General features: G+C 44.9%; 1 protein-coding gene and 1 non-coding gene across 5 annotated transcripts in view; one reads left to right on the top strand and one right to left on the bottom strand.

Moving 5' to 3' along the window:
* The window catches only part of WWOX (WW domain containing oxidoreductase), a 978254-nt gene extending 952978 nt beyond the window's left edge, over positions 1-25276 (bottom strand). For 2 of the 4 annotated variants that reach the window (XM_067719418.1, XM_067719421.1), the window contains exons 1-4: positions 24860-25273; positions 19657-19721; positions 16737-16794; positions 13625-13803 (exon numbers count right to left, since the gene is read on the bottom strand). In XM_067719418.1, coding sequence (XP_067575519.1) covers positions 13625-13803; positions 16737-16794; positions 19657-19721; positions 24860-24966 — 409 coding nt within the window. In that variant the 5' untranslated portion in view covers positions 24967-25273. Of the gene's footprint in view, positions 1-13624; positions 13804-16736; positions 16795-19656; positions 19722-24859 lie in introns of all 4 variants that reach the window. The other 2 variants (XM_067719419.1, XM_067719420.1) reach the window with 2 other exon arrangements.
* On the top strand, positions 14563-14635 carry TRNAA-UGC (transfer RNA alanine (anticodon UGC)). Its single transcript has one exon. It is a non-coding gene; the product is annotated as a tRNA-Ala (tRNA).
* Positions 25277-25627: the final 351 nt, after the last annotated feature.

Raw genomic sequence — 25627 nt, 5'->3', positions numbered from 1 at the left:
TGGTGTGGCCAAAAATCACAACAAAAAATTTCCTAGTCATCACCACCAAATCGAGGGCCCAAGGCTCGACAAAGGTACTTGAAGTCTGGTTACCTTTCTGAACCCTGGGGAAGATATTTGCTGATACCTCTCAGCGAGTCCTAACAAAAAAAGATCAAGAGAGCCTATTGTATTCCATCCGTCATGGAATTAAATCACTCTCCTTCCTCCTCCATCTTCCAAACCTGAAGCCTCGTCCTGTAGGACAGCCTTTTCTGACAAGCGTTAGGTGATTTTTTTCCCCCAACTGCAAGCAACCACATAAAGTCTACTGGACTCTTCACTACTGCATGTGCATGCTGTTTTATTTTATCCTGACAAAAGAGTGGGTGACAGCACCCCAGTGTTCACTGCAGCACCATTTACAACAGCCAAGACATGGAAGCAACCTAAATGTCCATTGACAGAGGAATGGATAAAGAAGATGTGGTACATATACACAATGGAATGTTACTCAGCCACAGAAGAATGAAATAATGCCATTTGTAGCAACACAGACGCAACTAGAGATTATCATACAAAGTGAAGTCAGAGAGACAAATGTCATAGGATATCACTTACATGTGGAATCTAAAAATGGTACAAATGAACTGATTTACAAAACAGAAATAGAGTCACAGATGCAGAAAACTTACGGTTACCAAAGGCGAAAGGGGCGGGGATAAATTAGGAGATTGGGATTGACATATACACACTACTACACATAGAATAGACAACTAATAAGGACCTACTGTATAGCACACGGAACTCTACTCGATATTCTGTAGTAACCTATATGGGAAAAGAATCTAAAAAAGAATAGATATACGTATATGTGTAAGTATAACTGATTCCCTTTGCTGTACACCTGAAACACAACGTTGTAAATCAGCTATACTCCAATATCAAATAAACAAATAAAGAGTGGGTGACAAAGTATGAGTGTCTTTATTTTACAGATGAGGAAAGGGAGGCTCGAGATAGCTAAGTGACAGGCCTTAGGTCACAAAAGGCCACCTGACTCACAGCCAATTCTCCTCCTAACATGTTCCCGTGGTCTCCAATAAAACCCATCATACCTTCTGAAGTGCTGATAAAATTCTATTTACACACTGAGATGTTCTTTGGTAGCCTCAAGCGAATGGGACAGCTAAGCTGGACATTTATACTTACTATTCCACGCAGTCCTGTAAACCATCACAAACTCAAGTGGACCAGAGCTCTGATGCCAGACTTTTGGAACAAAGATGTTACTATGACGCATTTCACTTAAGGTTTAATAGTTTTCCTTCCTTTTTTCCCCCAAGTTTAATAGATCTTTTTTTCCTCCTTGACTGCAAGAAAAATAACCTTTTTTTTTTCCTTTCTTTCTTTCACTTGATTCTTTTTCCTGGATGCAGCTACCATCTGACCTCCAACCAAAAAATATCTAAAATGTTTCCTTTCATACCAAAGACAAGTAGACGCCTGAAACAGTTATTGAGAAAGGTCGTTTTAGGACAAACTCGCAGATATGACGGCAGCCTTTTGAGGATCCAAGAACCAGGAAGCCAGGAAAATACCAAACTAATGTCAGTAACTTGATCGTCTTGCCTCCCATTCCCGAAATGACTACAGTTTACTAACTGCCTGCGGTGCGTGGCAGACAATTCCCTGGGCGCTCTGGAGTGTCCGTCTTTAACAACTGCGCAGGGACTTCCCTGGTGGTGCAGTGGTTAAGAATCTGCCTGCCAATACAGGGGACACAGGTTCGAGCCCTGGTCCGGGAAGATCCCACGTGCCGCGGAGCAACGAAGCCCATGCGCCACAACTACTGAGCCTGCGAGCCATGACTACTGAGCCCACGTGCCACAACTACTGAAGCCCACACGCCTAGAGCCCGTGCTCCACAAAAGAAGCCACTGCGATGAGAAGCCCGCTCACCGCAATGAACGAAGAGTAGCTCCCGTTCGCTGCAACTAGAGAAAGCCCGCTTAGAGCAATAAAGACCCAACACAGCCAAAAATAAATAATATTTTTTTAAAAATTTTTAAATAAAAAAGTATTTACAAAAATAAATATTTTAAAAAATTTTTAATAAAAAAGTATATATAAAACTGTGCAAAGTACAAATAGTGTCCATGTTTCATAGATGCAAAACAAGCGCTCAGAGAAGGAAAGTAACTGGGCCCAAGTCACTCGATGAGTTGTGGTGGGGCCAGGTGTGGAAACTAGGTCACGTCTGCTTCCTGAGTCCTGATCCCTTCCCCTGCACCCTGCTGCCTCTCCAGATAGAAACTACCTATCAAGCTTTCCCCTGTCAGCAGAGCTATTTTCAGCAGTGGTACAATTTCGCCACGCGGGAGCCAGGCTCATCAAATGAGATAATGCAGAGAAAAGCTCTGAAGAGGGGTTACTACCATTAATAGAAGATCTGGGGGGAAATCTGCAAAACCCAAAGAACTGACTGACGCCTACTGCATTATCTTGGGACTCAGCCTCCATCGTGAGCTGGCCAATTTTGAGTTTCCTGGGGTGCTCCCTCCTTAAATGCAGGTATGAAGCAGCGGTGCCCATGATTTGTAGCTGGTGTAAGAGATAAGATATAGACCTAGAAGTTTTTAGTGAAGCAGACTGGGGAGCGAGGCCAACTTTCTTCTCACGAATTGCCTCTGGGTCACAAGATGGAATGTGTACTTAAAGTAATAGACACTTTGAGATAAATTAACTTCTGAGACAAAGGGACATTTTGAAAATTAAATCTTGCCACATGAATCAGGCAATCAATTAGCAATCGATACGTATCCAATAGTTACGCATGTAAGACGGAAAGGCGAGTCATAGAAGAATAAATACAAACGGCCAAACATCGAAGAGCTGATCAATCTAATCATCAGAGACATGCAAATTTAAGGGATACCGTTTAAAAAATGCTAAATGCCAAGACTGGCAAGGATGCAGGGCAAAGGGGCGTTTCAATTGGTACAAGCTTCCAGGGGTGTGGTTTGACAAAACAAACCAAGATTTTAAGATTAGGAAACAAATGCCCTGACTCAGCAATTCCAGTTCCAGAAAATAAAACTACAGAATAGTCACGAATGGGTACAAACATTTAATTACAAAATGTTCACCTCCATGCCATGGCTATCATAAAGCTGAAATCCACCCAAATGTGCTACAGAGGGAGAATGGTTGGAACCATACAAGGCTATGCAACCACTTAAACTGTTGTAGAATATTCTACGACAGGCAAACATGCTCATAACCACAGTTACATAGAAAAATCACAATAAAAGGGAAGGGGAAAATGCTGAGAATCATATATGCTATATACTGACAGTTAATTCTGGTTGGCAATAATTTGGGGTTTTTTTTTCCTTATCTGCATTTATGTTTCTTTTTACTTTTCTGCATTTTCTAAGTTTTCCATAAGGAATACATGTTTTATAACAATAAATAATTCTAGCCTAACACCTGGAATTTATGTGAGTTTGACAAATGCCAGCTTCCATTCCCCGTAATTCTTTCCCCAAACTTATTTAAGAATAACACCAAAGGGGAATTCAAGAGAGAAAGTGTCCGTGTACTAATCCACGATCACCCAGCGGTTCAGAGATCACATCAGCCTTGCCCCTCCCAACAGGCACCACACTCCGCACACAGCCTGGCTCAGAGCAGGCTTTCGGAGATTCATTAAGATAAATTTGTTGATTTCAGACAGACTGGCTAAGCTGCTTGGGAAGAGCTTGGGCAGAACTGAGCACTATTCCTTGGAACAAGGCAGCAGCAAGGAGAAGGGAGGGCCCCGGGCATGGAGTCTGAAGTTCTCTGCTCTAGTTCTGTAGGCACCCACCGCTCAAGAGCTGTGTGGCCTCGGGCAAGTTACCTCGCCTCTCTGTGCTTTCACCCTAACTGGAGGTCAGGGTACCTGTGAGCACTGTGGCAAGAATTAAATAAGACAACAGGTACAGGATATTCGTGAATTCTAAAAAGCTATCAATATGAGACAAGATTACAGGGATCAATAAATAGTAATCTGGAATAATTAAGTACATTTCAGAGGTGAGGGTGAAAATGAAAAATATGTTATTCGTTTTAACTTCAGTTTCCATACAACTACACAAGAAAGTTCTTTGATTCTGATTCTGTCCCTCCTTCCAGGGGATCATTTGTTCCAGCGAAAGGCCTGGTCCCACCCACCTTGCTAGTCCTCCCATCCTACCCTCGGGAGGAATATTAAACACACTGGAATGAGTCTCCCACACCCCATCTCACACACGTCGACACTCTCCACACACACCCCACCCCCTGCTGGAGCACACTGTCTTAGTTTTCCTTTCAGAGTCTAGGGAGGAGACCTTGACTTGCTTTCAGACACAGCACCATCTCAACGTGGCTTCTAACAAGAAGGACCCAGAGAGCCAAGCAGCACAGCCTGGTAAACAAGTAACACAGATTTGAAACAAGTAGATTCCAGCCCTGTCACACAACTCATTAAACAGGAGGACACTTCCCATTTAGCTCATTCACGGGGGGGTGGGGAGGTGCAGATAAAGACCGGCCCTTCGAGAAATGCAGTGTTACATATTAAGCCAAAGGAAGATCATAAATTCAGGCAAGCAACTCTGATGTTTGGAATTTACTTTTGATCAATATATCGGAGACTTAATTTAAGAGACCTTTGCAAGAAGGCCCTTCTACTGACACCCCCCCACCCCCGGCCCACGACGTTATTCTGGAAAAGGCTGAGGACTCGAATCTGAACATTTTGTGTATATACTGCAGAAAATTAAGAAAGGACGTGGGCTGTGTCACTGTAAATGAGTGATGGTCAAGGGGGTTCCAACAGTTGGCACGCCTTTCATTACCAAGTCTGGAATAATTCCCACAATAGTCATCTAGTTTTAACCATCTTTACTGGATAGACAAAGACCACATCTGTAAACGAACGAGCAAAATATTTTTACTCTGGTGAAGGAGTTTTTGCACTGTTACAAAAGTATATTCACAGTGCTTGCTGGCTCTTTCATTTTAAAGAGAGAAAAAAATTGTTGAGAAAAAGAAGAATATATAATACATAAAAGTATGTAATAAGGTGTATTCATTTTGTCCCCATTTTAAAATAAGGAGTTTTATACAGCCAAAACGGTTTTCCTTCTCTGGGCCAAATTTCTGTTTGAAAACTGAAGCATACAATTACTGGGTTGCCTCAAACTTTGGTTATAGAGCCAAAATGAAAACTGCCCTCCTTAAGATCTTGTACGTGCAGATACTGGCTGTTTGCTTCATATGAAGTATTTGGTTTAATATGGCCTCTTAGTTAAGAAACATACACTAAGCCCAAAAAGACACATTCTTTTCTATTACAAAAACATATCATTATTAAACAATCTAATTACAATAAGTTATATCACACTGGGTAGGTTGGGGGGGGCAGAGGAACGCTATGTTCTAAGAAAAAACTGTAAGATCACCAAGGCCTTCTAAATGAACCTTAAACAGAGGCATTAATATTTAAATATAACAATTTCCACTTAGAAAAAGAAAAATCACATTATTGATAGGCCAGCACACCCAAAACCAATAATGTCATGAAAACACATGCCCTTGTGTAGTCTGGCAGAACAGGCTGCTCCCTGAATACAATGGACCTTTTTATTAAATGGATCTCTTCATCCTTGGTATTTCATACCAGGGGAAAAAAATGGGACGGGAGGCGGGGGAGGAGGGAGAGAAGGAGGAAAGAAACAAACATGACACTAGTAACGGTCTTCAGTTTGAACTCTTTCACCAAGAAGTACAAGACCTAAAAGATACGTTAGAAAAGTAAAAGGCATTATTTAACAAAAATGAAAGCAAGACCGGCTGAGAGGTAGAAAACTGCATTGAGATGCTACCGCTTTTGTTTAACTGTATCAAAGGGCAACAGAGCCCTCTAGTGGAGGAAAAATATAAATATATATATGAAGACTGTTCTCTTTCAGGTAATTTACATAAAATACATAGGACCCTTTCTTTCCTGACAATTGCTATGTCACCGTATTACATAAAAGCAAAAAACCAAATTTTTAAAATTGGGTATTAAGTAAAATAATTGCCAAATTTTCAAACCTGATAAAACACTTGTAATCTCGATTAGGGCAGAAATATTTTTAAATTATGATTTTTGAACCACTTTGGAAATGAATAGCAGCTTGTATGAGTCTCATTTGTATGCTGACACTATAACAAATAAATTAAAATCTCAATCTACATGCAAGTATGAAATTCAACTGACCTCATGTGACAAAAATGTTTCAGCTGGTATCTAATGAAGTACTCATATGCTTTATATATTATTATATATTACATACTTTAAAAAAATAAATTTATTTTATTTATTCATTTTTGGCTGCGTTGGGTCTTCGTTGCTGCACACAGGATTTCTCTAGTTGCGGTGAGCGGGGGCTACTCTTCATTGCGGTGTGCGGGCTTCTCATTGCGGTGGCTTCTCTTATTGTGGAGCATGGGCACGTGGGCTTCAGTAGTTGTGGCACATGGGCTCTAGAGTGCAGGCTCAGTAGTTGTGGCACACGGGCTTATTTGTTGCTCCACGGCATGTGGGATCTTCCCAGACCAGGGCTCGAACCTGTGTCCCCTGCACTGGCAGGCGGATTCTTAACCACTGCGCCACCAGGGAAGTCCTACATTTTTATTTTTTAACATTTTTATTGGAGTATAATTGCTTTACAATGTTGTGTCAGTTTCTGCTTTATAACAAAGTTAATCAGCTATACATATACATATATTCCCGTATCTCCTCCCTCTTGCATCTCCCTCCCACCCTCCCTATCCCACCTCTCTCGGTGGTCACAAAGCACCGAGCTGATCTCCCTGTGCTACTACATACGTTTTTAAATAAGTTTTTTAGATGTGATTACCAAATTATGAGATGAGGCTCATTAGAATATTTCAATTGATCATTTCCTTTAGATATATAGCTTCTAAAATACTCTGATCACGTGATTCCCATTTATATTCAATGTCTAAGAATATTTAAATGTAAAAAAGGTTGTTTAATTCATAAGGTACTAATTCTCAATTTTTTTTTTTTTTTTTTTTTTTTTTTTGCGGTACGCGGGCCTCTCACTGCTGTGGCCTCTCCCGTTGCGGAGCACAGGCTCCGGACGCGCAGGCTCAGCGGCCATGGCCCATGGGCACAGCCGCTCCGCGGCATGTGGGATCCTCCTGGACCGGGGCACGAACCCCTGTCTCCTGCATTGGCAGGTGGACTCTCAACCACTGCGCCACCAGGGAAGCCCCAATTCTCAATTTTTATGTAATATTATTCAAGGACTTTTTCCAGTATTGTCAAAAATCTCAATAGTTTCTCAGAACAAATAATTTCAAAATCATTTTACTTACAATATATGGGTTTATTTTAGCATAAAAGAGAAATGGTCACAAATGCTTTTAAATTAAAATGGGAGTCTGGCAACTTCCCTGGTGACACAGTGGTTAAGAATCCGCCTGCCAATGCAGGGGACATGGGTTCAAGCCCTGGTCCGGGAAGATCCCACATGCCGCGGGAACAACTAAGCCCGTGCACCACAACTACCGAGCCTGCACTCTAAAGCCCGCAAGCCACAACTACTGAAGCCCACGCACCTAGAGCCCATGCTCCACAACAAGAGAAGCCACCGCAATGAGAAGCCCATGTACTGCAAGGAAGTGTAGCCCCCACTCACCGCAACTAGAGAAAGCCCGCGGGCAGCAACGAAGACCCAATGCAGCCAAAAATAAATAAATTTTTTTTAATTTTTTTTTTAATTTTAGTATATTAACGCATATATGTGGAATCTAGAAAAATGGTACACATGAACCGGTTTGCAAGGTAGAAACAGACACAGATGTAGAGACACCAAGGGGGGAAAGCATGAGTTGGGAGACTGGGATTGACATATATACACTAATATGTATAAAATAATTAATAAGAACGTGCTGTATAAAAAAATAATAAAATAAAACCTAAAAAAAAATTTGTTTTTAATACATGGGAGTGTGAATTCCCAAAAGATTATTTAGATTATTTCAGAAAATTTTCCTCTACTTAATGAGCACCAGGTTCTTAAAAAGAAGATAAAGGTCAAAATTCCACTAGTTTTAGGGGCTTCCCTGGTGGCGCAGTGGTTGAGAGTCCGCCTGCCGATGCAGAGGACATGGGTTCGTGCCCCGGTCCGGGAAGATCCCACATGCCGCGGAGCGGCTGGGCCCGTGAGCCATGGCCGCTGAGCCTGCGCGTCCGGAGCCTGTGCTCCGCAACGGGAGAGGCCACAACAGTGAGAGGCCCATGTACTGCAAAAAAATAATTAAAAAAAAAAAAAATCCCACTAGTTTAAGTCTTGTTGACAACCGGAAAGGAAACTGTAATCAGGCATTTCAAGATCCCTAGTGTAATGACCCCATATGAGTAAGTTTTAACCAAGAAAATGACTCTAAGGTGGCCTATGGCCTCGAATTTATGGGATCTTTTGGAATAACTGAGGAAGAAAAGTCAAAGGCATGATTTAGGCTAGAAGGCAAATTTTAGTAACACTAGGTGTGGAAAAGAAAACAAAGATCTGAGGGTGGAGAGGAAGAGAGTCTGGTTCATTACTGTCAAAGTGTGGGTTTAAAATGTTAACAATGAATACACTTTTCTACATGAAGAAAAGCACTTCTCTTGTATTACCGTAGAACTGGTAGAATCTACACCAGATATGAATTCATCGCGGTGATGATTTGTAGGATAAAACAATATGGCAACTCCACTTCACACTGTAATTTCAACACATGATTTTGCAAGAAGACCCCAAGCTCTAAAAAACAGGCTCTCTAAGCCAAAACAACCAATTTCAACATTAAACTACAACATTTTGGGATTCCCACATGGAAATCCAATACCTTCATTTTGTTTCAAGAACAAATTTGGGGTTGACTTTGGTAGCTTGAGCAAATACTTTTTATATCTCAAAGTATATCAATTTTGGTATATAAGTGTGTGTATACACGTACACACATTATTAGAATCCCTGTAATGAACCTTAGGGAGGTTTATTATATATAACATAAACACCAATAGAAAATTAAAGTGTCAGTCCCAAAATACATTTTCCTGGTGTATGCTAAGGTGGCCAGCTTGTATATGTTCAGGCAAAAAAAGTTTTGTTCTTGTTAACGGGTCCTCTGACTCACAAATCGAAACCAGGCCAGGCTATTCCAGATTTCAAGTCACAACATTCGAAACAGCCCCGTGTTATGAAACTTCAAAGGGTCGAAGAAACTTTTCATCCTGACTATACTCGGAAAGGGATTCAAAAACCAAACTTTAACCACTACTGGTTTAAGACTGGAAGTTAGGAAGAAAGCTTTATCATTCACCATTGCCAGTGAACAGGAGACTGAAAATGGCTAAGCTGTGCATACTTGGTAATATTTTTTCAATGATTGTTTGACAGAACCTGGATTTCACTCCGTAGGTGCCACAATGATCAATCTGCTCCCTACAACTATCTACACGATTTCCAACAAACGTCCCCGCTCCCAGGGACAGTGTGCAGGGCAGGCGCTGCCCCATATTTAGGCATTCAGGTAATCCCTCGTGAGAAGGGTCCGGCCTTGGAGGAGCACATGTCAGCCCTCAGATTTGAGAAGGCAGCATTTTGTACTGAGCTATTTATAAGCAGAGCCCAATCCGCTGGACTGACAGGCTGAGTCTAGAAAAGCAGCTATGGGATCTTCCGCAACAGGAAGCCTCCGAGACCCCCCTCTCCGGAGACTTCGCGTTAAGGTCCATATTTAATGATCACCATGTTGAAGCCATCTCCATTCGTTTTTTTGTTTTCGTTTTTTACCAAATCAGAGGCATAGAGCCACTAACTCCAGGTCGCCGTGGACACCCGCCCCGCCCCTTCCTGCCCAGCGCTAAGCTGAGCACAAACAGAAATGAACTCCTCCCTCGCCTCTACGGCTTAGCTGTCGGGACCGGGGCTCCCAGCCTCGCGGTCTGCTGGCGGAAGGAAGCTCTGGGTGCACAGGTGACTTCCCCGTGGACACTGAGAGGCTGAGCTCCACCGAGACAGGTCCACAAGCTACAGCGCTCAATCTACACGAAGTTCTTAGGGTTCAGAAGGCTCATTAAACAAAGGTCGATGAGAGAAGAGTGTCATTTCAGAGGCTGCAACGTCCTAAGGCCGGCAGCTCCCTAAAGCTGGGGACAGAGGTGAGGCAGGAGGCACAGGCACTGGGGGGGCATCCCCAACAGACACGTATAATGTGTTGCCACCATCTTCCTCGTGGCCTGGGGCATCCACTTCATCTAAATTTCACCTAACTTGTGGCTGACTCACAGCCTGCTGGGGTGATCTTACTTTGAAAGGGATTAGACCATCTGAGGCAGGGGTAGGCAAACGTTTTCCATTAAGGGCCAGACAGTAAATATTCTAGGCTGTGCAGGCCACAGGGTCTCTGCCGTATTTATGCAACTCTGCTGGTCACATGAAAACAGCCACAGACAAAACGGAAATAAATAGGCGTGGCCATGGTCCAGTAAAACTTTACTTGCAAGATCAGGCGGGAGTCAGATTTAGCCCACGGGCTGTAGTTTGCCGACTCCCCATCTGGACAGCTGAACCCAGTCAACCGCAGTATCTGCCTACAAACTTCCAAGAATGCAAAACGCTTTATTGTGGCATTTCCTCTGAATCCGTCTACCGACCTGCACCACCCTGATCTTTATAAGCTGAATTAATAAGCAAGAGTCCCTCCAATTGCCTTCGGAACATAAAATATCCAAAGTTCAAAATACACTTACAGCCGGGGTGAGGGGGGCGAGGTACCCAACATGGACGACAAGAATCTGCATAGAGGCCACGTCAAAGGGGGCAGTGTCTTGGCACGTCCCTGCCGTCCACCAGGGAAGGCGTCCCCTCTCACCGCCCGAGCGCCCCCTTCACAACAGAGAGCCCCCTCCCAATGGCAAGTCCAACAGAGAGGTGCCTTGCAGGGAATTCAAAAACACGAACAGAAAGCATCACTGGGAACACCGGATTTGTAAACCAACCTTTGTAAATCCAGTTAGGTTACCTGTGTTTTTAGCTGTGGAATCACCACTCTCAAAATAAAGACCGGTGTTTTGTAACAGCCCACTCTGCTCCCAAGAGCACAGACATCCATGAGGCTAAAGACTGGACAGTTCACACGTAGGAACCGGGCTCCCCTGAGCAGCAAGAGGAAAAGTGCAGGCCAACACCATTCAAGCTTCAAGAGAAGATGACTCCCGAACGCCGAGGAGTGTTGGGAGTGAAGATGCCTGATTCACTCTGCGCTCAGCTGTTCCATTTGAAAGGGGCAGAAACAGAGTGGTGATAGCGATTTCTAAATTGGCGTGTTTCGTAGCTCAGGAGAAGAAATTTATCTGGAAGGCACAGCCTACTTGGACAAGGACACTCTCTAAGGCAGCCAGCCGCGTGGGATATAAAAGCTGCCTAAGTGATGACGGCAAAGCCACGGGCTTGCCTTCGGCTCTTTGCTTTAAGCCTGATACCACGGCTGCAGCGCCAGAGCTCTTTGCGAGGATCTGATTGCCTGGAATGTTCGGTCTGATGTTATTTCAAATATGAAGCAGACAAATCTCCAGCACTCCCCTAGACTCGGGCTTCTCGAGACTGGAGGGGTCACGGGGAGACCAGGCAGAGCTGAATGCAATGAAGGTTCGAGCTGGGGAAATGGGGATGGGGGGCGCGCTCGGAGACCTTCCCCAGCCTCCCTTCCAGCCTGAGCCGTCCGACTTACCATCACATGTGACTGGACCACGGGCACCTACTTGCAGGGCCCACAAGAAAGATCAGGGACCTCAGGAAGGGGAAGCGGCAGCTGGGAAGAGGCACAGAGCTTGCCTCCGAGAGGTCCGAGGTCCACTCTGACCAACGACACATTTCTTCTCAATGCTTCAGAACCTCATCCTCCCTTCCGACCAGGATGCAATACCCAACTACACATAGCTCTTTGAATATTCTGGACCAGTGCCTTTAGTCCTGGATCATGACGTCATAGGCCTCACGCGGCAAATCTTCAGCAGAGCTTCAGAAGGCCTGCCATCTAACGTCAGACAGGGCCGAGTTTCAACACTTACGCACAAACCATCAATAGTCACTTATCTTACTTATGAAAGGAAGAAACTGTCTAGCCACGAGATTAAGGGAATGAGATCTTTTAGTTAATTCTCTGGTTAACTGAGTGTTAAATAAGAAGAGGTATTTTACTTAAGTCCTTATTTTTTCTTAATTATTCTACACTGTCTTGGTCCACACACTCACGTAACGGTAGTCAACGCCATCAACACAACACACTGTTTCCTGGACGACTGAGGATCCAGCTGTTACTTTTAATATAGCATCATCAGCTTTTCCTATCGATGACAATAGAATGAACCCCGATGTGATTCAGAAAACCGAACTGAACATATTCTGAGCCCAGGATGAGGTCTGAGAGTTGATTTTAAATAAATCCCTTTCATTTAAAAAAAAAATCCATATGCTTCTTTGCCTTAATGGACAGGTACAGTCAAAAGTTCCGCTCTGGGACCGTAGCTTGCTAGATTTTCAACCCTGTACTATATAACAATTGATGTATGTCAAGAATGTATGTCACTTCCTATACGTGCCCTGATGATACCAGGGAATGCTTCTGCAAGTTCAAGAAGAGGTCACCGAAAATGAAGCAAGACAGAGAAAGAAGTGCAGGGGATACACAAACCGGTGAGGAGACAAAGCTGGTGAGAGAGAAGGCCAGTGAGGTGGGGAGCACCATGAAGGGTGAAAAGGAGCGAACTTGCCAGAAGACAGCTGAGCACAATTCCATGTTTTGTCTCTGTAAATTAACCTGAGGATGCGTATCCTTACTCAAAGCAGCTGGTTCTCACAGATTCAGACATTCATGTCAATGGACCAAAGCAAAGTAAGAATTAAATCATCTGGAGAGTGAACGCAGGAGCATCTGCTTTGCCGCAGCTTCTCTACCGGCCCATGAGGCTAAGGAGAGGACACCCCCGGAGCCCCTCCCTCATGACCGCCACCGCAGTTAAACGCAGGCAACCAAGAGGGCAGCTAATTCTCCGACTCTGCAAAGAAAGAAGATCCTGTTCTCCAAAGAAAATCATATTCTCCGTAACCAACGGACAGCTGCAGTGTCCTTTGTCCCAAAGCCCTGACACACCACTGTTCCCGATATTCCATTACCAGTCAGCGTTGGGCCGAAGAACCCAGGTAACTGGACCATGACCGCACACCACGCAGACCAGGTCAGAAACTCCTAGACAGAGCCAGCTGTCTCTCATCCTGAAGAACCAAAATAGCCACCATCTTCCGCTGAGTGTTCAGCTTTCAGAGAATTCAAGGTCAGCCCTGACACGGCCCTCCTTCCATGGAAACACTGGGACTGAAAAAGGGCCCAGAACTTTAATGACACGATAGCTGAAAAGGCTATAAACACCTTTTAAATTAGAGAACCACCAAACAAAGTTTTCTTATGGTTAGACTAAAGCAGATTTCATCATAGCAGTGACAAAAAAAATAATAACAACAACCATCGCTGTCAGTTAACAACCTACCTATTCCCGAATTCGCTCCGGTAACCACGACCACTTTGCCACTGAAATCCCGGCCCTGGAGGATTTCCATGGCGGTTGTGCTGCTGTCGTATCTCTGTCTGGTGGTTGGCTTCGTAGGATTATCGTCCACAGTAAATGCCAGTCTTGGGTCCAAGTAGGTAGTTCTTTTATTTATGTGGCTGCAAAGAAAAGGAGAAAGCAGTGAACCTACAGCAGTGAACACGGGCATTTATAATTACAAGATAATCTTATAGTTTAGGCTAGGCAAACCCCATTTTTCATGGACTAAAAAAGGCTTATTCTTAACCCCGGAAAGACCCGGGTCCATTTAATCTATCTTCTGGCCTCCAGAAGGATTATATTCCTGCCTAGAAAGACAGCCGTCGAAGCATTTTCTTCAGAACTGCCCGTAAAATAGGCTGTAACATACAAAGCACTGCCTTGTACCCTCAGATCTCAAACATGGAGTAGGCTTTGGGGTTTTTTTCTTTTAATTCATGTAAATGTGGCTATAAGATCCATCAGGCACTCTTGTCAGTAGATTTCAATTAAATCTCTTATGTGCAAGGGCCTAAGAAGATTGGTAAAGAAGTAGAAAACTCAAAATGATGAAAGACAGTAAATATGAAACCAGCCAACTACTGAAATTCTAATAATTTTCATTATAAGGCTGTACTCACACACTGTAGTTTTGATTTGGAGTTGACTGAAATCTTGTAGAAAGAATATTAAACTATACTGGTAGTATAAACAACATATTAAAATACATCAGTACAACCTGTTCATACAGATGAATAGGCTGCTCCTTACAGAACAGGTTTATTTTTTACATTTTAAATGTGATCTCGGGGTTTGAGATAGACCTCAAAATATCTTGAAAACTATTAAGAACTCTCCAGAAAGAAAGATTTCATGATTTAAAATGCATTTGTGGGAATTCCCTGGCAGTCCAGTGGTTAGGACTCAGCACTTGCACTGCCGAGGGCCCAGGTTCGATCCCTGGTCGGGGAACTAAGATCCCGCAAGCCCCACGGTGCAGCCAAAAAATAAATAAAAACGTTAAAAAAAAATGTATTTGTAACATGTATGTGTGTGTAAAATTATACACAGTTTAAAATCAATACTCGTCACCCCATAAACACTAAGACTCAAGAATAATCCAACTTTCATTTTACTTATAACCACAGATGCCAGATAAGCATTTTGACTCCAGTGTCTTACAGAGGACAGAGCAGGGGGGGAGCCGGGTCACCCTGGCTCACAAGACCCAAATGTGCATCTCTCTTCCCAACTCCTCAGTGACTTTACCTCGGTCGCTGGAAATAAGCTATAGGGGAAGTACTTATACCACGGAAACAAATATGGGCTTTTCCCCCCAGGGAACTGGTTGTTAAGCATTTACCAGCACACCTCTCTAACGGGATCAGAGTGGGGAAATGACTGGCCAGGCAGCCCAGCGCTCGCCTCCCTTAGGGCATTTCAGGGACTGAATGAGCTGATACTACAGGTATAAGTTGGTTAGAACATGCCTGGCTCATGTTAGGTGCCAGATGCGTGGTTACTGTTGCTGTTTGTTACTGGAATTTATTCCAAGGATAGTTTTACAGAGGAGGATGCTCTTTATAATTACAGGCATACCTTGGAGATACTGAATTGCAGGGTCAGTTCCAGACCAATACAATAAAGTCTGTGTCAGGCTTCCCTAGTGGCGCAGTGGTTAAGAATCCGCCTGCCAATGCAGGGGACACGTGTTCGAGCCCTGGTCCGGGAAGATCCCACATGCCGAAGAGCAACTAAGCCCATGCACCACAACTACTGAGCCTATGCTCTAGAGCCTGCAAGCCACAACTACTGAAGCCCACACACCTAGAGCCCATGCTCCACAACAAGAGAAGCCACCGCAGTGAGAAGCCTGCGCACAACGAAGAGTAACACCCGCTCGCCCGCTGCAACTAGAGAAAGCCCGCGTGCAGCAATGAAGACCCAACGCAGCCATAAATAAATAAACTTAAAAAAAAAGTCAGTGTCGCACACAATAAACCGAGTCACACAAATTGTGTGGTTTCCCAGAGCGTATGAAAGTTATGTTTACACTACAGTCTATTAAGTGTGAAACAGCGTGTCTAAAAAAATATACACACCTTAATTAACAAATACTCGATTGCTAAAAAATGCTAACCATCACCTGAGACTTCGGTGAGTCACCAACGTTTTTGCTAGTGGAGGGTCTGAAATATTGCGAAAATTACCGAAACGTGACACAGAGACACGAACTGAGCAACTGCTACTGGAAAAATGGAGCCAAAAGACTCCCTTGAGGGGGAGTTGCCACAAACCTTCAATCTGTAAAAAACGCAGTATCTGCAAAGTGCAATAAGACAAGGTCTGCCTGTACAGAAGCCAGATCACAAGAATTTAACAACATCAATGCCCAGTAGGTAATTTGATAAATTACAGTGTATCTATACAAAATAATACTATATAACCGTTAAACATCATTGTCTTCAAAAATTTATAAAGATATGAGAAAATGCTCATAAGAATTATGTAGAAAAAACAGTTTACCAAACAGTTAGTGCAATACTTTTTTTTTTAAGCACTTATATAGAAAGACTGGAAGAAAAAAATCCAAAAATTGCTAAAAGCAGTTAGTCCTGCTGATAGGATTACACTTATACACTATATAATATTTTCCTACAGTCAATGTATATTCCTTGTACAAAAAAGTTCCTATTAAAAAGCAGGATGGAACTTCCCTAGTGGTTAAGAATCTACCTGCCAATGCAGGGGACACGGGTTCAAGCCCTGGTCCGGGAAGATTGCACATGCCGTGGAGCAACTAAGCTCGTGTGCCACGACTACTGAGCCTGCGAGCCACAACTACTGAAGCCCACACGCCTAGAGCCCACGCTCCACAATAAGAGAAGCCACCGCAATGAGAAGCCCGCGCACCGCAACAAAGAGTAGCGCCGGCTTGCCACAACTAGAGAAAGCCCACGTGCAGCAACAAAGACCCAATGCAACCAAAAATAAATAAATAAATGTATTAAAAATAAATTAATTAATTAAATAAAAAGCAAGATGGCTAAGAAGTTTTTTTGTAGACACTTACTCGACAAAAAACATTTGTCCATTCTCATCAGTTTCTTGTTCCCATCCATAGGGCAAATCTGAAACACAGAAGGACAACAGGTCTATGTGGGGGTGGGGGTGGGGTGGGGTGGGGTGGGTTAAACTGAGGCCCCTGCCCTTCCAGCCCCAGACCTATCCCACCAGACCAGCAGGTCACGTGCTCCAACTATGGCAGGTACAGAAGGCCCATTACCCCAACCAGACTCTACATTCTGCCTCTTGCTTGGAATTAACACTATTTCATTCTTTTTTTTTTTAATTTTATTGAAGTATAGTTGATTTACAGTGTTAACTTCTGCTGTACAGCAGTGACTCAGTTTGACATATATTATTTTTCATATTCTTTTCCATTATGCTTTATCACAGGATATTGAATACAGTTTCTTGTGCTATACAGTAGGACCTTGTTGTTTACCAATTCTATATATAAGTTTGCATCAGCTAAACCCAATCTCCCAATCCATCCCTCCCTCACCCCCACCTTCACAACCACAAGCCTGTTCTCTATGTCTGTGAATCTGTTCCTGTTTCGTAGATATGTTCATTTGTGGCATATTTTAGATTCCACATATAAGTGATACCATATGATATTTGTTTTTCTCTTTCTGAGTTACTTCACTTAGTATGATAATCTCTAGGTCCATCCATGTTGCTGCAAATGGTATTATTTCATTCTTTTTTATGGCTGAGTAATACTCCTTTGTACTGGGTTGGCCAAAAAATTTGTTTGGTGTTTTCCATAAGATGACTCTATTAGTGCTTAGTTGTCTAACTTCATTCGAAACAATTTTGTTAGACTGTACTGTGACAGCCGTCATAACAGCATGCCTTTTAAAAAAACATCAAAACTGGTGAATTTTTGTGTAGCCATTTTAATATTGAAGATGGAGGGGAAAAAGCAACATATTCAGCATTTTATCCTTTATTATTTCAAGAAAGGTAAAAACGCAACTGAAACACAAAAGAAGATTTGTGCGGTGTATGGAGAAAGTGCTGTGACTGATGGAATGTGTCAAAAGTTGTTTGTGAAGTTTCATGCTGGAGATTTCTCACTGGACAATGCTCCATGGTCGGGTAGACCAGTTGAAGTCAATAGCAATCAAATCGAGACATTGAGAACAATCAACATTATACCATGCAGGAAATAGCCGATATACTCAAAATAGCCAAATCGAGCGTGGAAAATCATCAAAAACCAGCTTGGTTACGTTAATCGCTTTGATGTTTGGGTTCCACATAAGTTAAGCAAAAAAAACCTTCTTGACCTTATTTCTGTATGCAATTCTCTACTTAAACGTAAGAAAAATACTTTTTAAAACAAATTGTGACGGGCGACGAAAAGTGGATACTGTACAATCATGTGTAACGGAAGAAATCGTGGGGCAAGCAAAATGAACCACCACCAACCACAGCAAACCAGTCTTCATCCAAAGGTGATGTTGTGTATATGGTGGGATTGGAAGGGAGTCCTCTAATATGAGCTCCTTCTGGAAAACCAACGATTAATTCCAACACGTACTGCTCCCAGTTAGACCAACTGAAAGCAGCACTCGACGAAAAGCATTCGGAATTAGTCAACAGAAAACGCATCATCTTCCATCAGGGTAATGCAAGATTGCATGTTTCTTTGATGACCAGGCAAAAACTGTTACAGTTTGGCTGGGAAGTTCTGATTCATCTGCCGTATTCACCAGACATTGCACCTTCGCATTTCCATTTGTTTCGGTCTTTACAAAGTTCTCTTAATGGAAAATATTTCCATTCTCTGGAAGACAGTAGAAGGTACCTGGAACAGTTCTTTGCTCAAAAAGATAAAAAGTTCTGGGAAGATGGAATTATGAAGTTGCCTGAAAAATGGCAGAAGGTAGTGGAACAAAACAGTGAATACGTTGTTCAATAAAGTTCTTGGGAAAATAAAAAATGTGTCTTATTTTTACTTAAAAACCGAAGGAACTTTTTGGCCAACCCAATACCACATCATCTTTATCCATTCATCTTTTGATCGACAGTCAAGTTACTTCCATGTCTCGGCTACTGTGAATAGTGCTTCTATGAAGATAGGAGTGCGTGCAGCTTTTTGAATTACGGTTTTTTTCTGGATATATGCCCAGGAGCAGGACTGCTGAATCATATGGCAACTCTATTTTTAAGACTATTTCATTCTTGGGAATTCCCTGGCAGTCCAGTGGTTAGGAGTCCACACGTTCACTGCTGGGCCTGGGTTGAATCCCTGGTCGGGGAACTAAGATCCTGAAAGCCATGTGGCCAAAAAATAAAATAAAATAAAATACTATTTCGTTCTTGATCATTCTTCAACACTCCATTCAGCTTCTGCTTTTCACAAAACCCTTACTGGTTGCTCCAACCAACATGAATTCTCCCTTGAATGAATTCCCAGAACGTTATCTACGCTACAGCAGGCACCCAATACCATTCATATGCTGACTTGTGAAGATTCATACTATAGACCGGTTGCATTTTTTTCCCAAGGGCACATGTTGTCTTTTCAAATGGACCCTCAACCTCTTGAGAGCAGGGACCTTCTTACACTTCTATTCCATGCATGACACACTTACTCAGAAGCACCTACAAGTCAAGGCAAGCTTTACGGAATTCTATCAAACGCTGATATATTTAATTCCAGGATAGGAACCAAGACCAACTTTACAAGCAGTGCAACTACGGAAAAATCTAATGAACTGTGAATTCAAGGCCCCTATTATTTTAATACCTTCTTATTTAAGAAATCATCCTAAGCACTCCACCCCAAGAGCTCATCACTTCCTTCTACCGAATCCTACAAACTCCCCAGAGGGAGAGTCCAGCTCCTGTGACAGTTTTCCCATCTCATTAATGCTGTAAATACAAGGGTCTCTGCTTTATGACGACAACATACAAACCTCCTGCTATTCGCTTTCTTTTCCCAGTTTTCGGATGTTCCCACTGAGTCTTCTCTTCCGTGTGACTGTTAAAAAAAAAAAAAAAATCCACGGAATACGTAGTAAGTAAAAGTTACACTTCTAAAAATTAATCAATGGCATTAAATTTTTTTTGTCCCCCACGTGATACTCTCTCAAGAGTACTCAAGTCAGACAGTCAGAAAGAAATATTCAGATTATAAATGTTACTGTTTGCATCAGGTCAAATTCTCTACTTTGGAAGCAGCAGCAGACTGGGAAAAATCTCCCGAAAACCTGTATCTGTTAGCTGGTGGTGAAGCCAGAGGAAGGGGACTTGACCCCAACTGGGGGTCAACTCTAGGAATCTCGCTGAATCACTCAAAATACCTAGAGATGTGTTTCGTTTTGTACTTGTTTTAGTTTTCGTTTTAGTTTTATTCCAGGATAAGTTGAAAAATTTCAGTCAAATTTATAATGCTGATATGCATGTACCATTTAGATATAACCTTAATCTTCTTAAATGTTTATTCTTTCCACAGATTTAACTTCAAAGTGTTTTTTAAGCACTGATTCCTAATTTCATCCAAGAGGGTAAGGCAGCTCCGTAGGTCAGTCACTCACCTTTGGAGCCTCAATTTCCTCATCTGCATAATAATCCTAGTATTCATCTGAGGAGAATGCTAGGAGGATACTGTAAATAAAGGTTTGAACACAGTACTTGGCATAAAAAGCCCTCAAAAGTTCTATTATTTTCAACAAATCAAATATACAAACTAGTCTGATTTCTGCGCCAAACTAGCATTTCATCTCGGAAGAGCACACACAGTTATCAATGAAACCATGGGCCAATAACAGACTAGCAACACCTGTCAACAGCTGATCCAGTGTGGAGAAAAACATAAAATTACTTAATCAAGGAAACAGCTGCATGTTTCAAGAGGCATTCAAAGTTCACATGCTCAGGCCAAAGTAGAAAATAATACTTAATCACTGACAACCAGATGATAGAATATTCCTTCCCTATCCATGATTTTAAAGAGAATAAATACAGAGAGCTTGTGAACGCTCTTGTAAGACGTTGCACGTCAAAAGCAGGGTCTTTCCAGGAACTGCTGGCTTCTGGTGTTTCTGCAAACTAACGGTGGCCAGTACAAGGACACAGTGGACACTGGACTCAAAAGGCCAAAGACCTGAGCTCCTGTACTGCCTGCACTCAGTGAGCCAGTCTCCCTAGAAGCACATCCACCTCACAGAGCTGCTGCAAAGGTAAGAGACACCATACCTGGGACAGCGACTGGTGAACCATTAGATCCCTGTACAAACAGAGGGTATCAGCAAGGACCAACTCCCACCTGTGTTATCGCCCCACCATCAAACCCTGACTGCAGAAAGGAAGCCCAAACAGGAGTAAGAACCAGGTTACATTTGGTAATTTGGATCCCTTGGAGAAGTTTTTCAACCTCCAGCCTCAGTTTCCCCATCAGTACAAAGGAGAAAATTATGGCCCTACTACTTGGGGTCATAGAGGACTCAGTGAGTAACATGTGAAGAACTAAGAACCTTGGCTTTGACAGAAAAGGATTATTTTAAATAAACTTTTATATAAAAATTAATTAAAGGGTGTTCCTTTCTCATTGTAATCTAAAATGACTTTTTAATGAACAGAAAATTACAACACATGTCCCCAAATTACCTTATTCTCCTTTAAACAGAAGCCCTTTTTTTTCTTTTCTTTCAGTAAGCTTTTTGTCATTTAAAAAGATAATTAACAGTGATCTTAATTTAAAACAAAGGGATCAAAGTTAAATTCACACCACATTACAGGGCTATCACTTTCAAGTATGCTCCTCTAAGTTTTTTTTTTTTTCCTTCCTTAAGCATAGTTTCTTGAAGTTAACTGGGAGACCCAGAGCCACTTGTGGACAGGGGCTCGCCTCCCATCGGGGCAGGCCAGCCATCCCTCTGCTGCCAAGAGGCCCAGGCTTCAGAATAAAAGGGGGGCGAGAGTGGAGGACCGAGGACGGCCCAGGCGACGGCATCCACAGCCCCCATCCCCTGGTTAAGGCAGAGGAGCTTCTCCGGACCGTGCTAGGGAAGGGAGAAAGGCTCATCAGCTCTCTGTGGTAACAGGTCTGTCCTCAGCAGCGTGAACATCCCCTCCATGGCAGCCCAGCCTGGGGGGCCTTGAGCCAGGGAACACATGTGTCTTTGAGGTCTGAGTGCACCCTGGGGAGTGTGAGGGAGCCTGAGGGGTTGACAGAACCCACACAACAGAAGAGGGGTGAGACTACGACGGGGTTTCCCACAAGACCCCAGAGGCCTGGTTGGGAGCTACAGCCTCTGCCCTTGGGCACAACCCTGCCACAGTGGGATGAAGACCATGGAAAAAAGGAACGACTGCAAGGGCAATCTATCAGCCAAGTTGCCCAGACCCCAGGGGACAAGTGACCTTCTAGAATCAGGAGTGAAAAGAAGGATCAGGATGCTTGCAGGTCAGGAGAGATCAAGGGGGACTGCTGGGAATCCAGGGTTAGGATGGGTCGGGGGCATCCTTCCACCCCAAGCCAAAGAACGGAAGGCCAGTAGGACAGGAGAGAGAGTCTGGAGAGAGGTACTCCCACCCCCCAGCTGGGAGCCCGCCAAGCCTTGTCACCACAGTCAGTGTAAACAACAGGGCCAGATACCGGGGTGGGGGGCAGGAGGCAGAGAGGGGCGTACTTTTCAGAGACCGCATAGGCGCCACCAAGTCCCCTGGCCATGGGCTCCCTGGAAGCTGTCAGCAGAGCTGGCTGGGGCGTGTAGGTCTTACCGAGTGAAAGAAGAGCCCCAAGCCCAGACAGTGGATGCCACCCAGGAAGGCAGCAGATGGGAAAAGCCACCCAACACAAGGTGAGGTGCAGGAGGCAGGGTTAGCGAAGGCGAAGGGGCCTCCAGACCGAACGCGAGGTTCCAGGCGAACTTGAAAGGAAGCCAGGGAGCTCTGGGGGCAGCGGCCAGAAGGGAACAGGCCCCACCCAGAGCAGGGGCAGAGGAGCCCCCCGAAGCCGGGAGGTAGGCCGTGCGCATCTTCGTGTCCCCAGGGCCTAGAACGCCACCTGCCCAGGGAGGCCCGTGGGAAACCTTCCCTAGATGAGCTAACAGACTCGTTCCCTGGATTTACTTTACGGCGCCAGGATGCTAAGCATGGGGGATACAGAGGGGAACGAGAAAAGGTCCCCGCCCTCACGAAGTTGACAACGTGGGGAGAGACAGAGAGCAAAACAGGGCCGAGTAGAGCGTAGAAAACTACAGACAAGGGAGAGCAAAGTGGTGGAAGGCAGGCACAGGGCCGATGCAAGGGAACGCTCTCGTGGGCAGTGACATTTAAGCTCAGCTCTGAGGGATGAAAGAGCGCTTCAGGCAAAGGCTGAGGCAACAGCAAATGCCCATTCACGAGTTGCCCGGGGCCCGCCAACTGCCCCCTGGCTCCCTGCTGCTAGAAATGCCCCTTCAATTCTCCAGAGCAGAAATCATCCTTCTAAAGACACAAACCCGAGGTCACTCCCTGGCTCCAAGTCTTCAGTGGACACGTGGGTCCTGCTGACAGAGCCCAGATCCTCCGAGGCACAGAAAGGCATAAACCAACTGTGCCCTTCCTTCCCACCTCACTCTTCATGTTCCTGCACCACTGCACAGGCCGGGCCTCTGTTTCTTCTACCTGGGCTGCCCTCCTGCCCCTGGACCTGCCCACTTCTACCTGTGCTCTAAGGCACAGCTCAGGTGCCCACTGCCCCAGGCACCTCACCACCTACCCACACAGCTCATGCTGAACAGGCTGCCGCTCACTACACACACTGCGTGGGGACCACGTCACTGCACGTCGCTCTGTCCTATAAGACTGGGCACTCATGAAAGTGACAAGCGGTCTTATGTTTTGTACTTTTTTTTTTTTTTTTTGCCGCGACGTGTGGCATGTGGGATCTTAGTTCCTTGACGAGGGATCGATCCTGGGCCCCCTGCACTGAGGATGCGGAGTCTTAACCACTGGACAGCCAGGGAAATCCCAACGAGCGGTCTTATTTATCTCAGTAAAACCAATGCCCAGCAAAGAGCCTGGCACAGGATACATTCCCAATGTGTCTTGAATGAACTCACCAAGGTCGTTTCCTCCTGTTTTTCTTTCTAGCAAGCCACCGAAGGCAGCAGAGGCTCACAACCTTGGGCAGATTAGAATCACGTGGGAAGGTTTCACAACCTACCACTAGGGGCGGGAGGCGGGGCAAGAAAATTAAATGAGAATCCCTGGAGGTGGAAGCCAGGAAAAGATAGTTTGTTTCCCAGGTGTTGAAAATCACCGATTTACATCCATGTTTCTCAAAGCCGTAACTGCCTCAGCTGGAAAGCTTAAAAAATAAAGAATCCCTATGTTGGCTGCCTGCTGCATGAGCGTCTCTGTGGAGACCCCAAATCTATAGTTATGATGGTCCCCAGGTGATTCTAATATCAGGCCTGGAAGGTGCTGTCACAGCTGCAGAAATCAGCAAAGACTAAGAGTTATCCAGCATTGAGTATGTTTAGGCCTGTGCTAAGCCTTTACGTACAGGGCCTCAACTAAAACTCCAACCAACGTATTTAGCAGATAAGAAACCCGTGACTGAGAGTTATTCCAATAGCCCAAGGTCACACAGTAAGTGGTGGGAGAAAGGGTCTCCTGGTGTTTCCAAAACTTTCCTGAGAACTATAGTAAAGCTATATTAGCCATTTTATATGTATACATATATATATATATACACACATAGTTACACTAGGACACTTGCTAAAAACACACACTCCTAGGTCGTCAACCCAGACCCCCCAGAAAGGAGCGGGGCATCGGCATTTTTTTCTGATTTTGGGGGGGCAAAGGGAATGAGGCCGGTCTGCCATCCTTGCACCGTGCAGCGCTGCCTACTGGGCAGCAGAGGGCGCGTATGAGCGCCGCCAGGTGACCCCCGCTGGACCCAGGGCCAGAGAGGGGGATGGCCCGTCCTCAGGACCCCGGCAGCCTTCCCTCTGAAGCTCTTCAACCATGACTTCCACTTCGCCTTCCCAGGCCAAGCCTGAGCGCGAGTCCGCGGCCCTCCCCGCGCAGGTGGCATTCGAAGGCAGCGCGGAGTCCCGAGCAGGTGAGCGGCAGGGTTCCAGCTGCGTCCCAAACCCGGCGGCCCCCCGGCGGCCCCCTTACTTGGCATAATAAACCCAGCCGTCCTTGGTGGTTCTCTGCTCCCAGCCCGGGGGCAGCTCGTCCTCGCTGTCCGTGTCGTCCAGGCCTGCGTAGCGCAGGGCTGCCATGGCTGCAGAGAAGGCGCCCGGTCACCCGCTCGCTCGCCCGCTGCCGGGTCTCCGCGACCAGAACTCACTCCCGCTTCAACCGAGCGCCGCGCGCCGCGAGCCCCGAACGCCCGCGCCTGCGCACTGTGCCGCCCGGAGCCCCTCCTCCGACTCGGCAGGTGAATCCAGTCTCCGCAATTGCGCAGCTGCCGGAGTCAAAGGAGGCGGGGCCTGAGAAGACCTACGGGGAAAGAACCCACGAGCTCGCACGGCCGCTCGGCTGGAAGTAAAAGCCGGTTGAGAGCTCCGTGTCTCTGGAGATGGAGTCGAGCTTCGACACCTCCCAGCCGCAGGCAAGGGGGCGTGGGCATCCAGTCACGGTCCAGGACTCCGCCCGTTGCTGGGCGACCCGTAATCACTTCCGCGTTGTTCTAGCCAATCCCGCAGGAGCTACAGCAATTGGGCATCCTGGGAAATGTAGTCCAGACCCTGCAGGAATAGAGCGTGGCGCGGAAAGGAAGGAGGCAGCTGCTGGCTTTCTGGGCTATAGCCTCTCCTTTTTTTAGGGCATTCGGAAGAATGAATGTTCCTGCTCAGACACCTTCCAGAGCGTTCCATGACCCAGGCTGATTCACAAACTTTGTTGTGCATGTAAACTCAACGCTGTAAACAGTGGGAAACA

Source organism: Pseudorca crassidens, chromosome 20 (assembly GCF_039906515.1).
Source record: "Pseudorca crassidens isolate mPseCra1 chromosome 20, mPseCra1.hap1, whole genome shotgun sequence".
In the NCBI taxonomy this organism is placed as follows: Eukaryota; Metazoa; Chordata; class Mammalia; order Artiodactyla; family Delphinidae; genus Pseudorca; species Pseudorca crassidens.
This window is presented reverse-complemented; position numbering and strand designations above follow the sequence as displayed.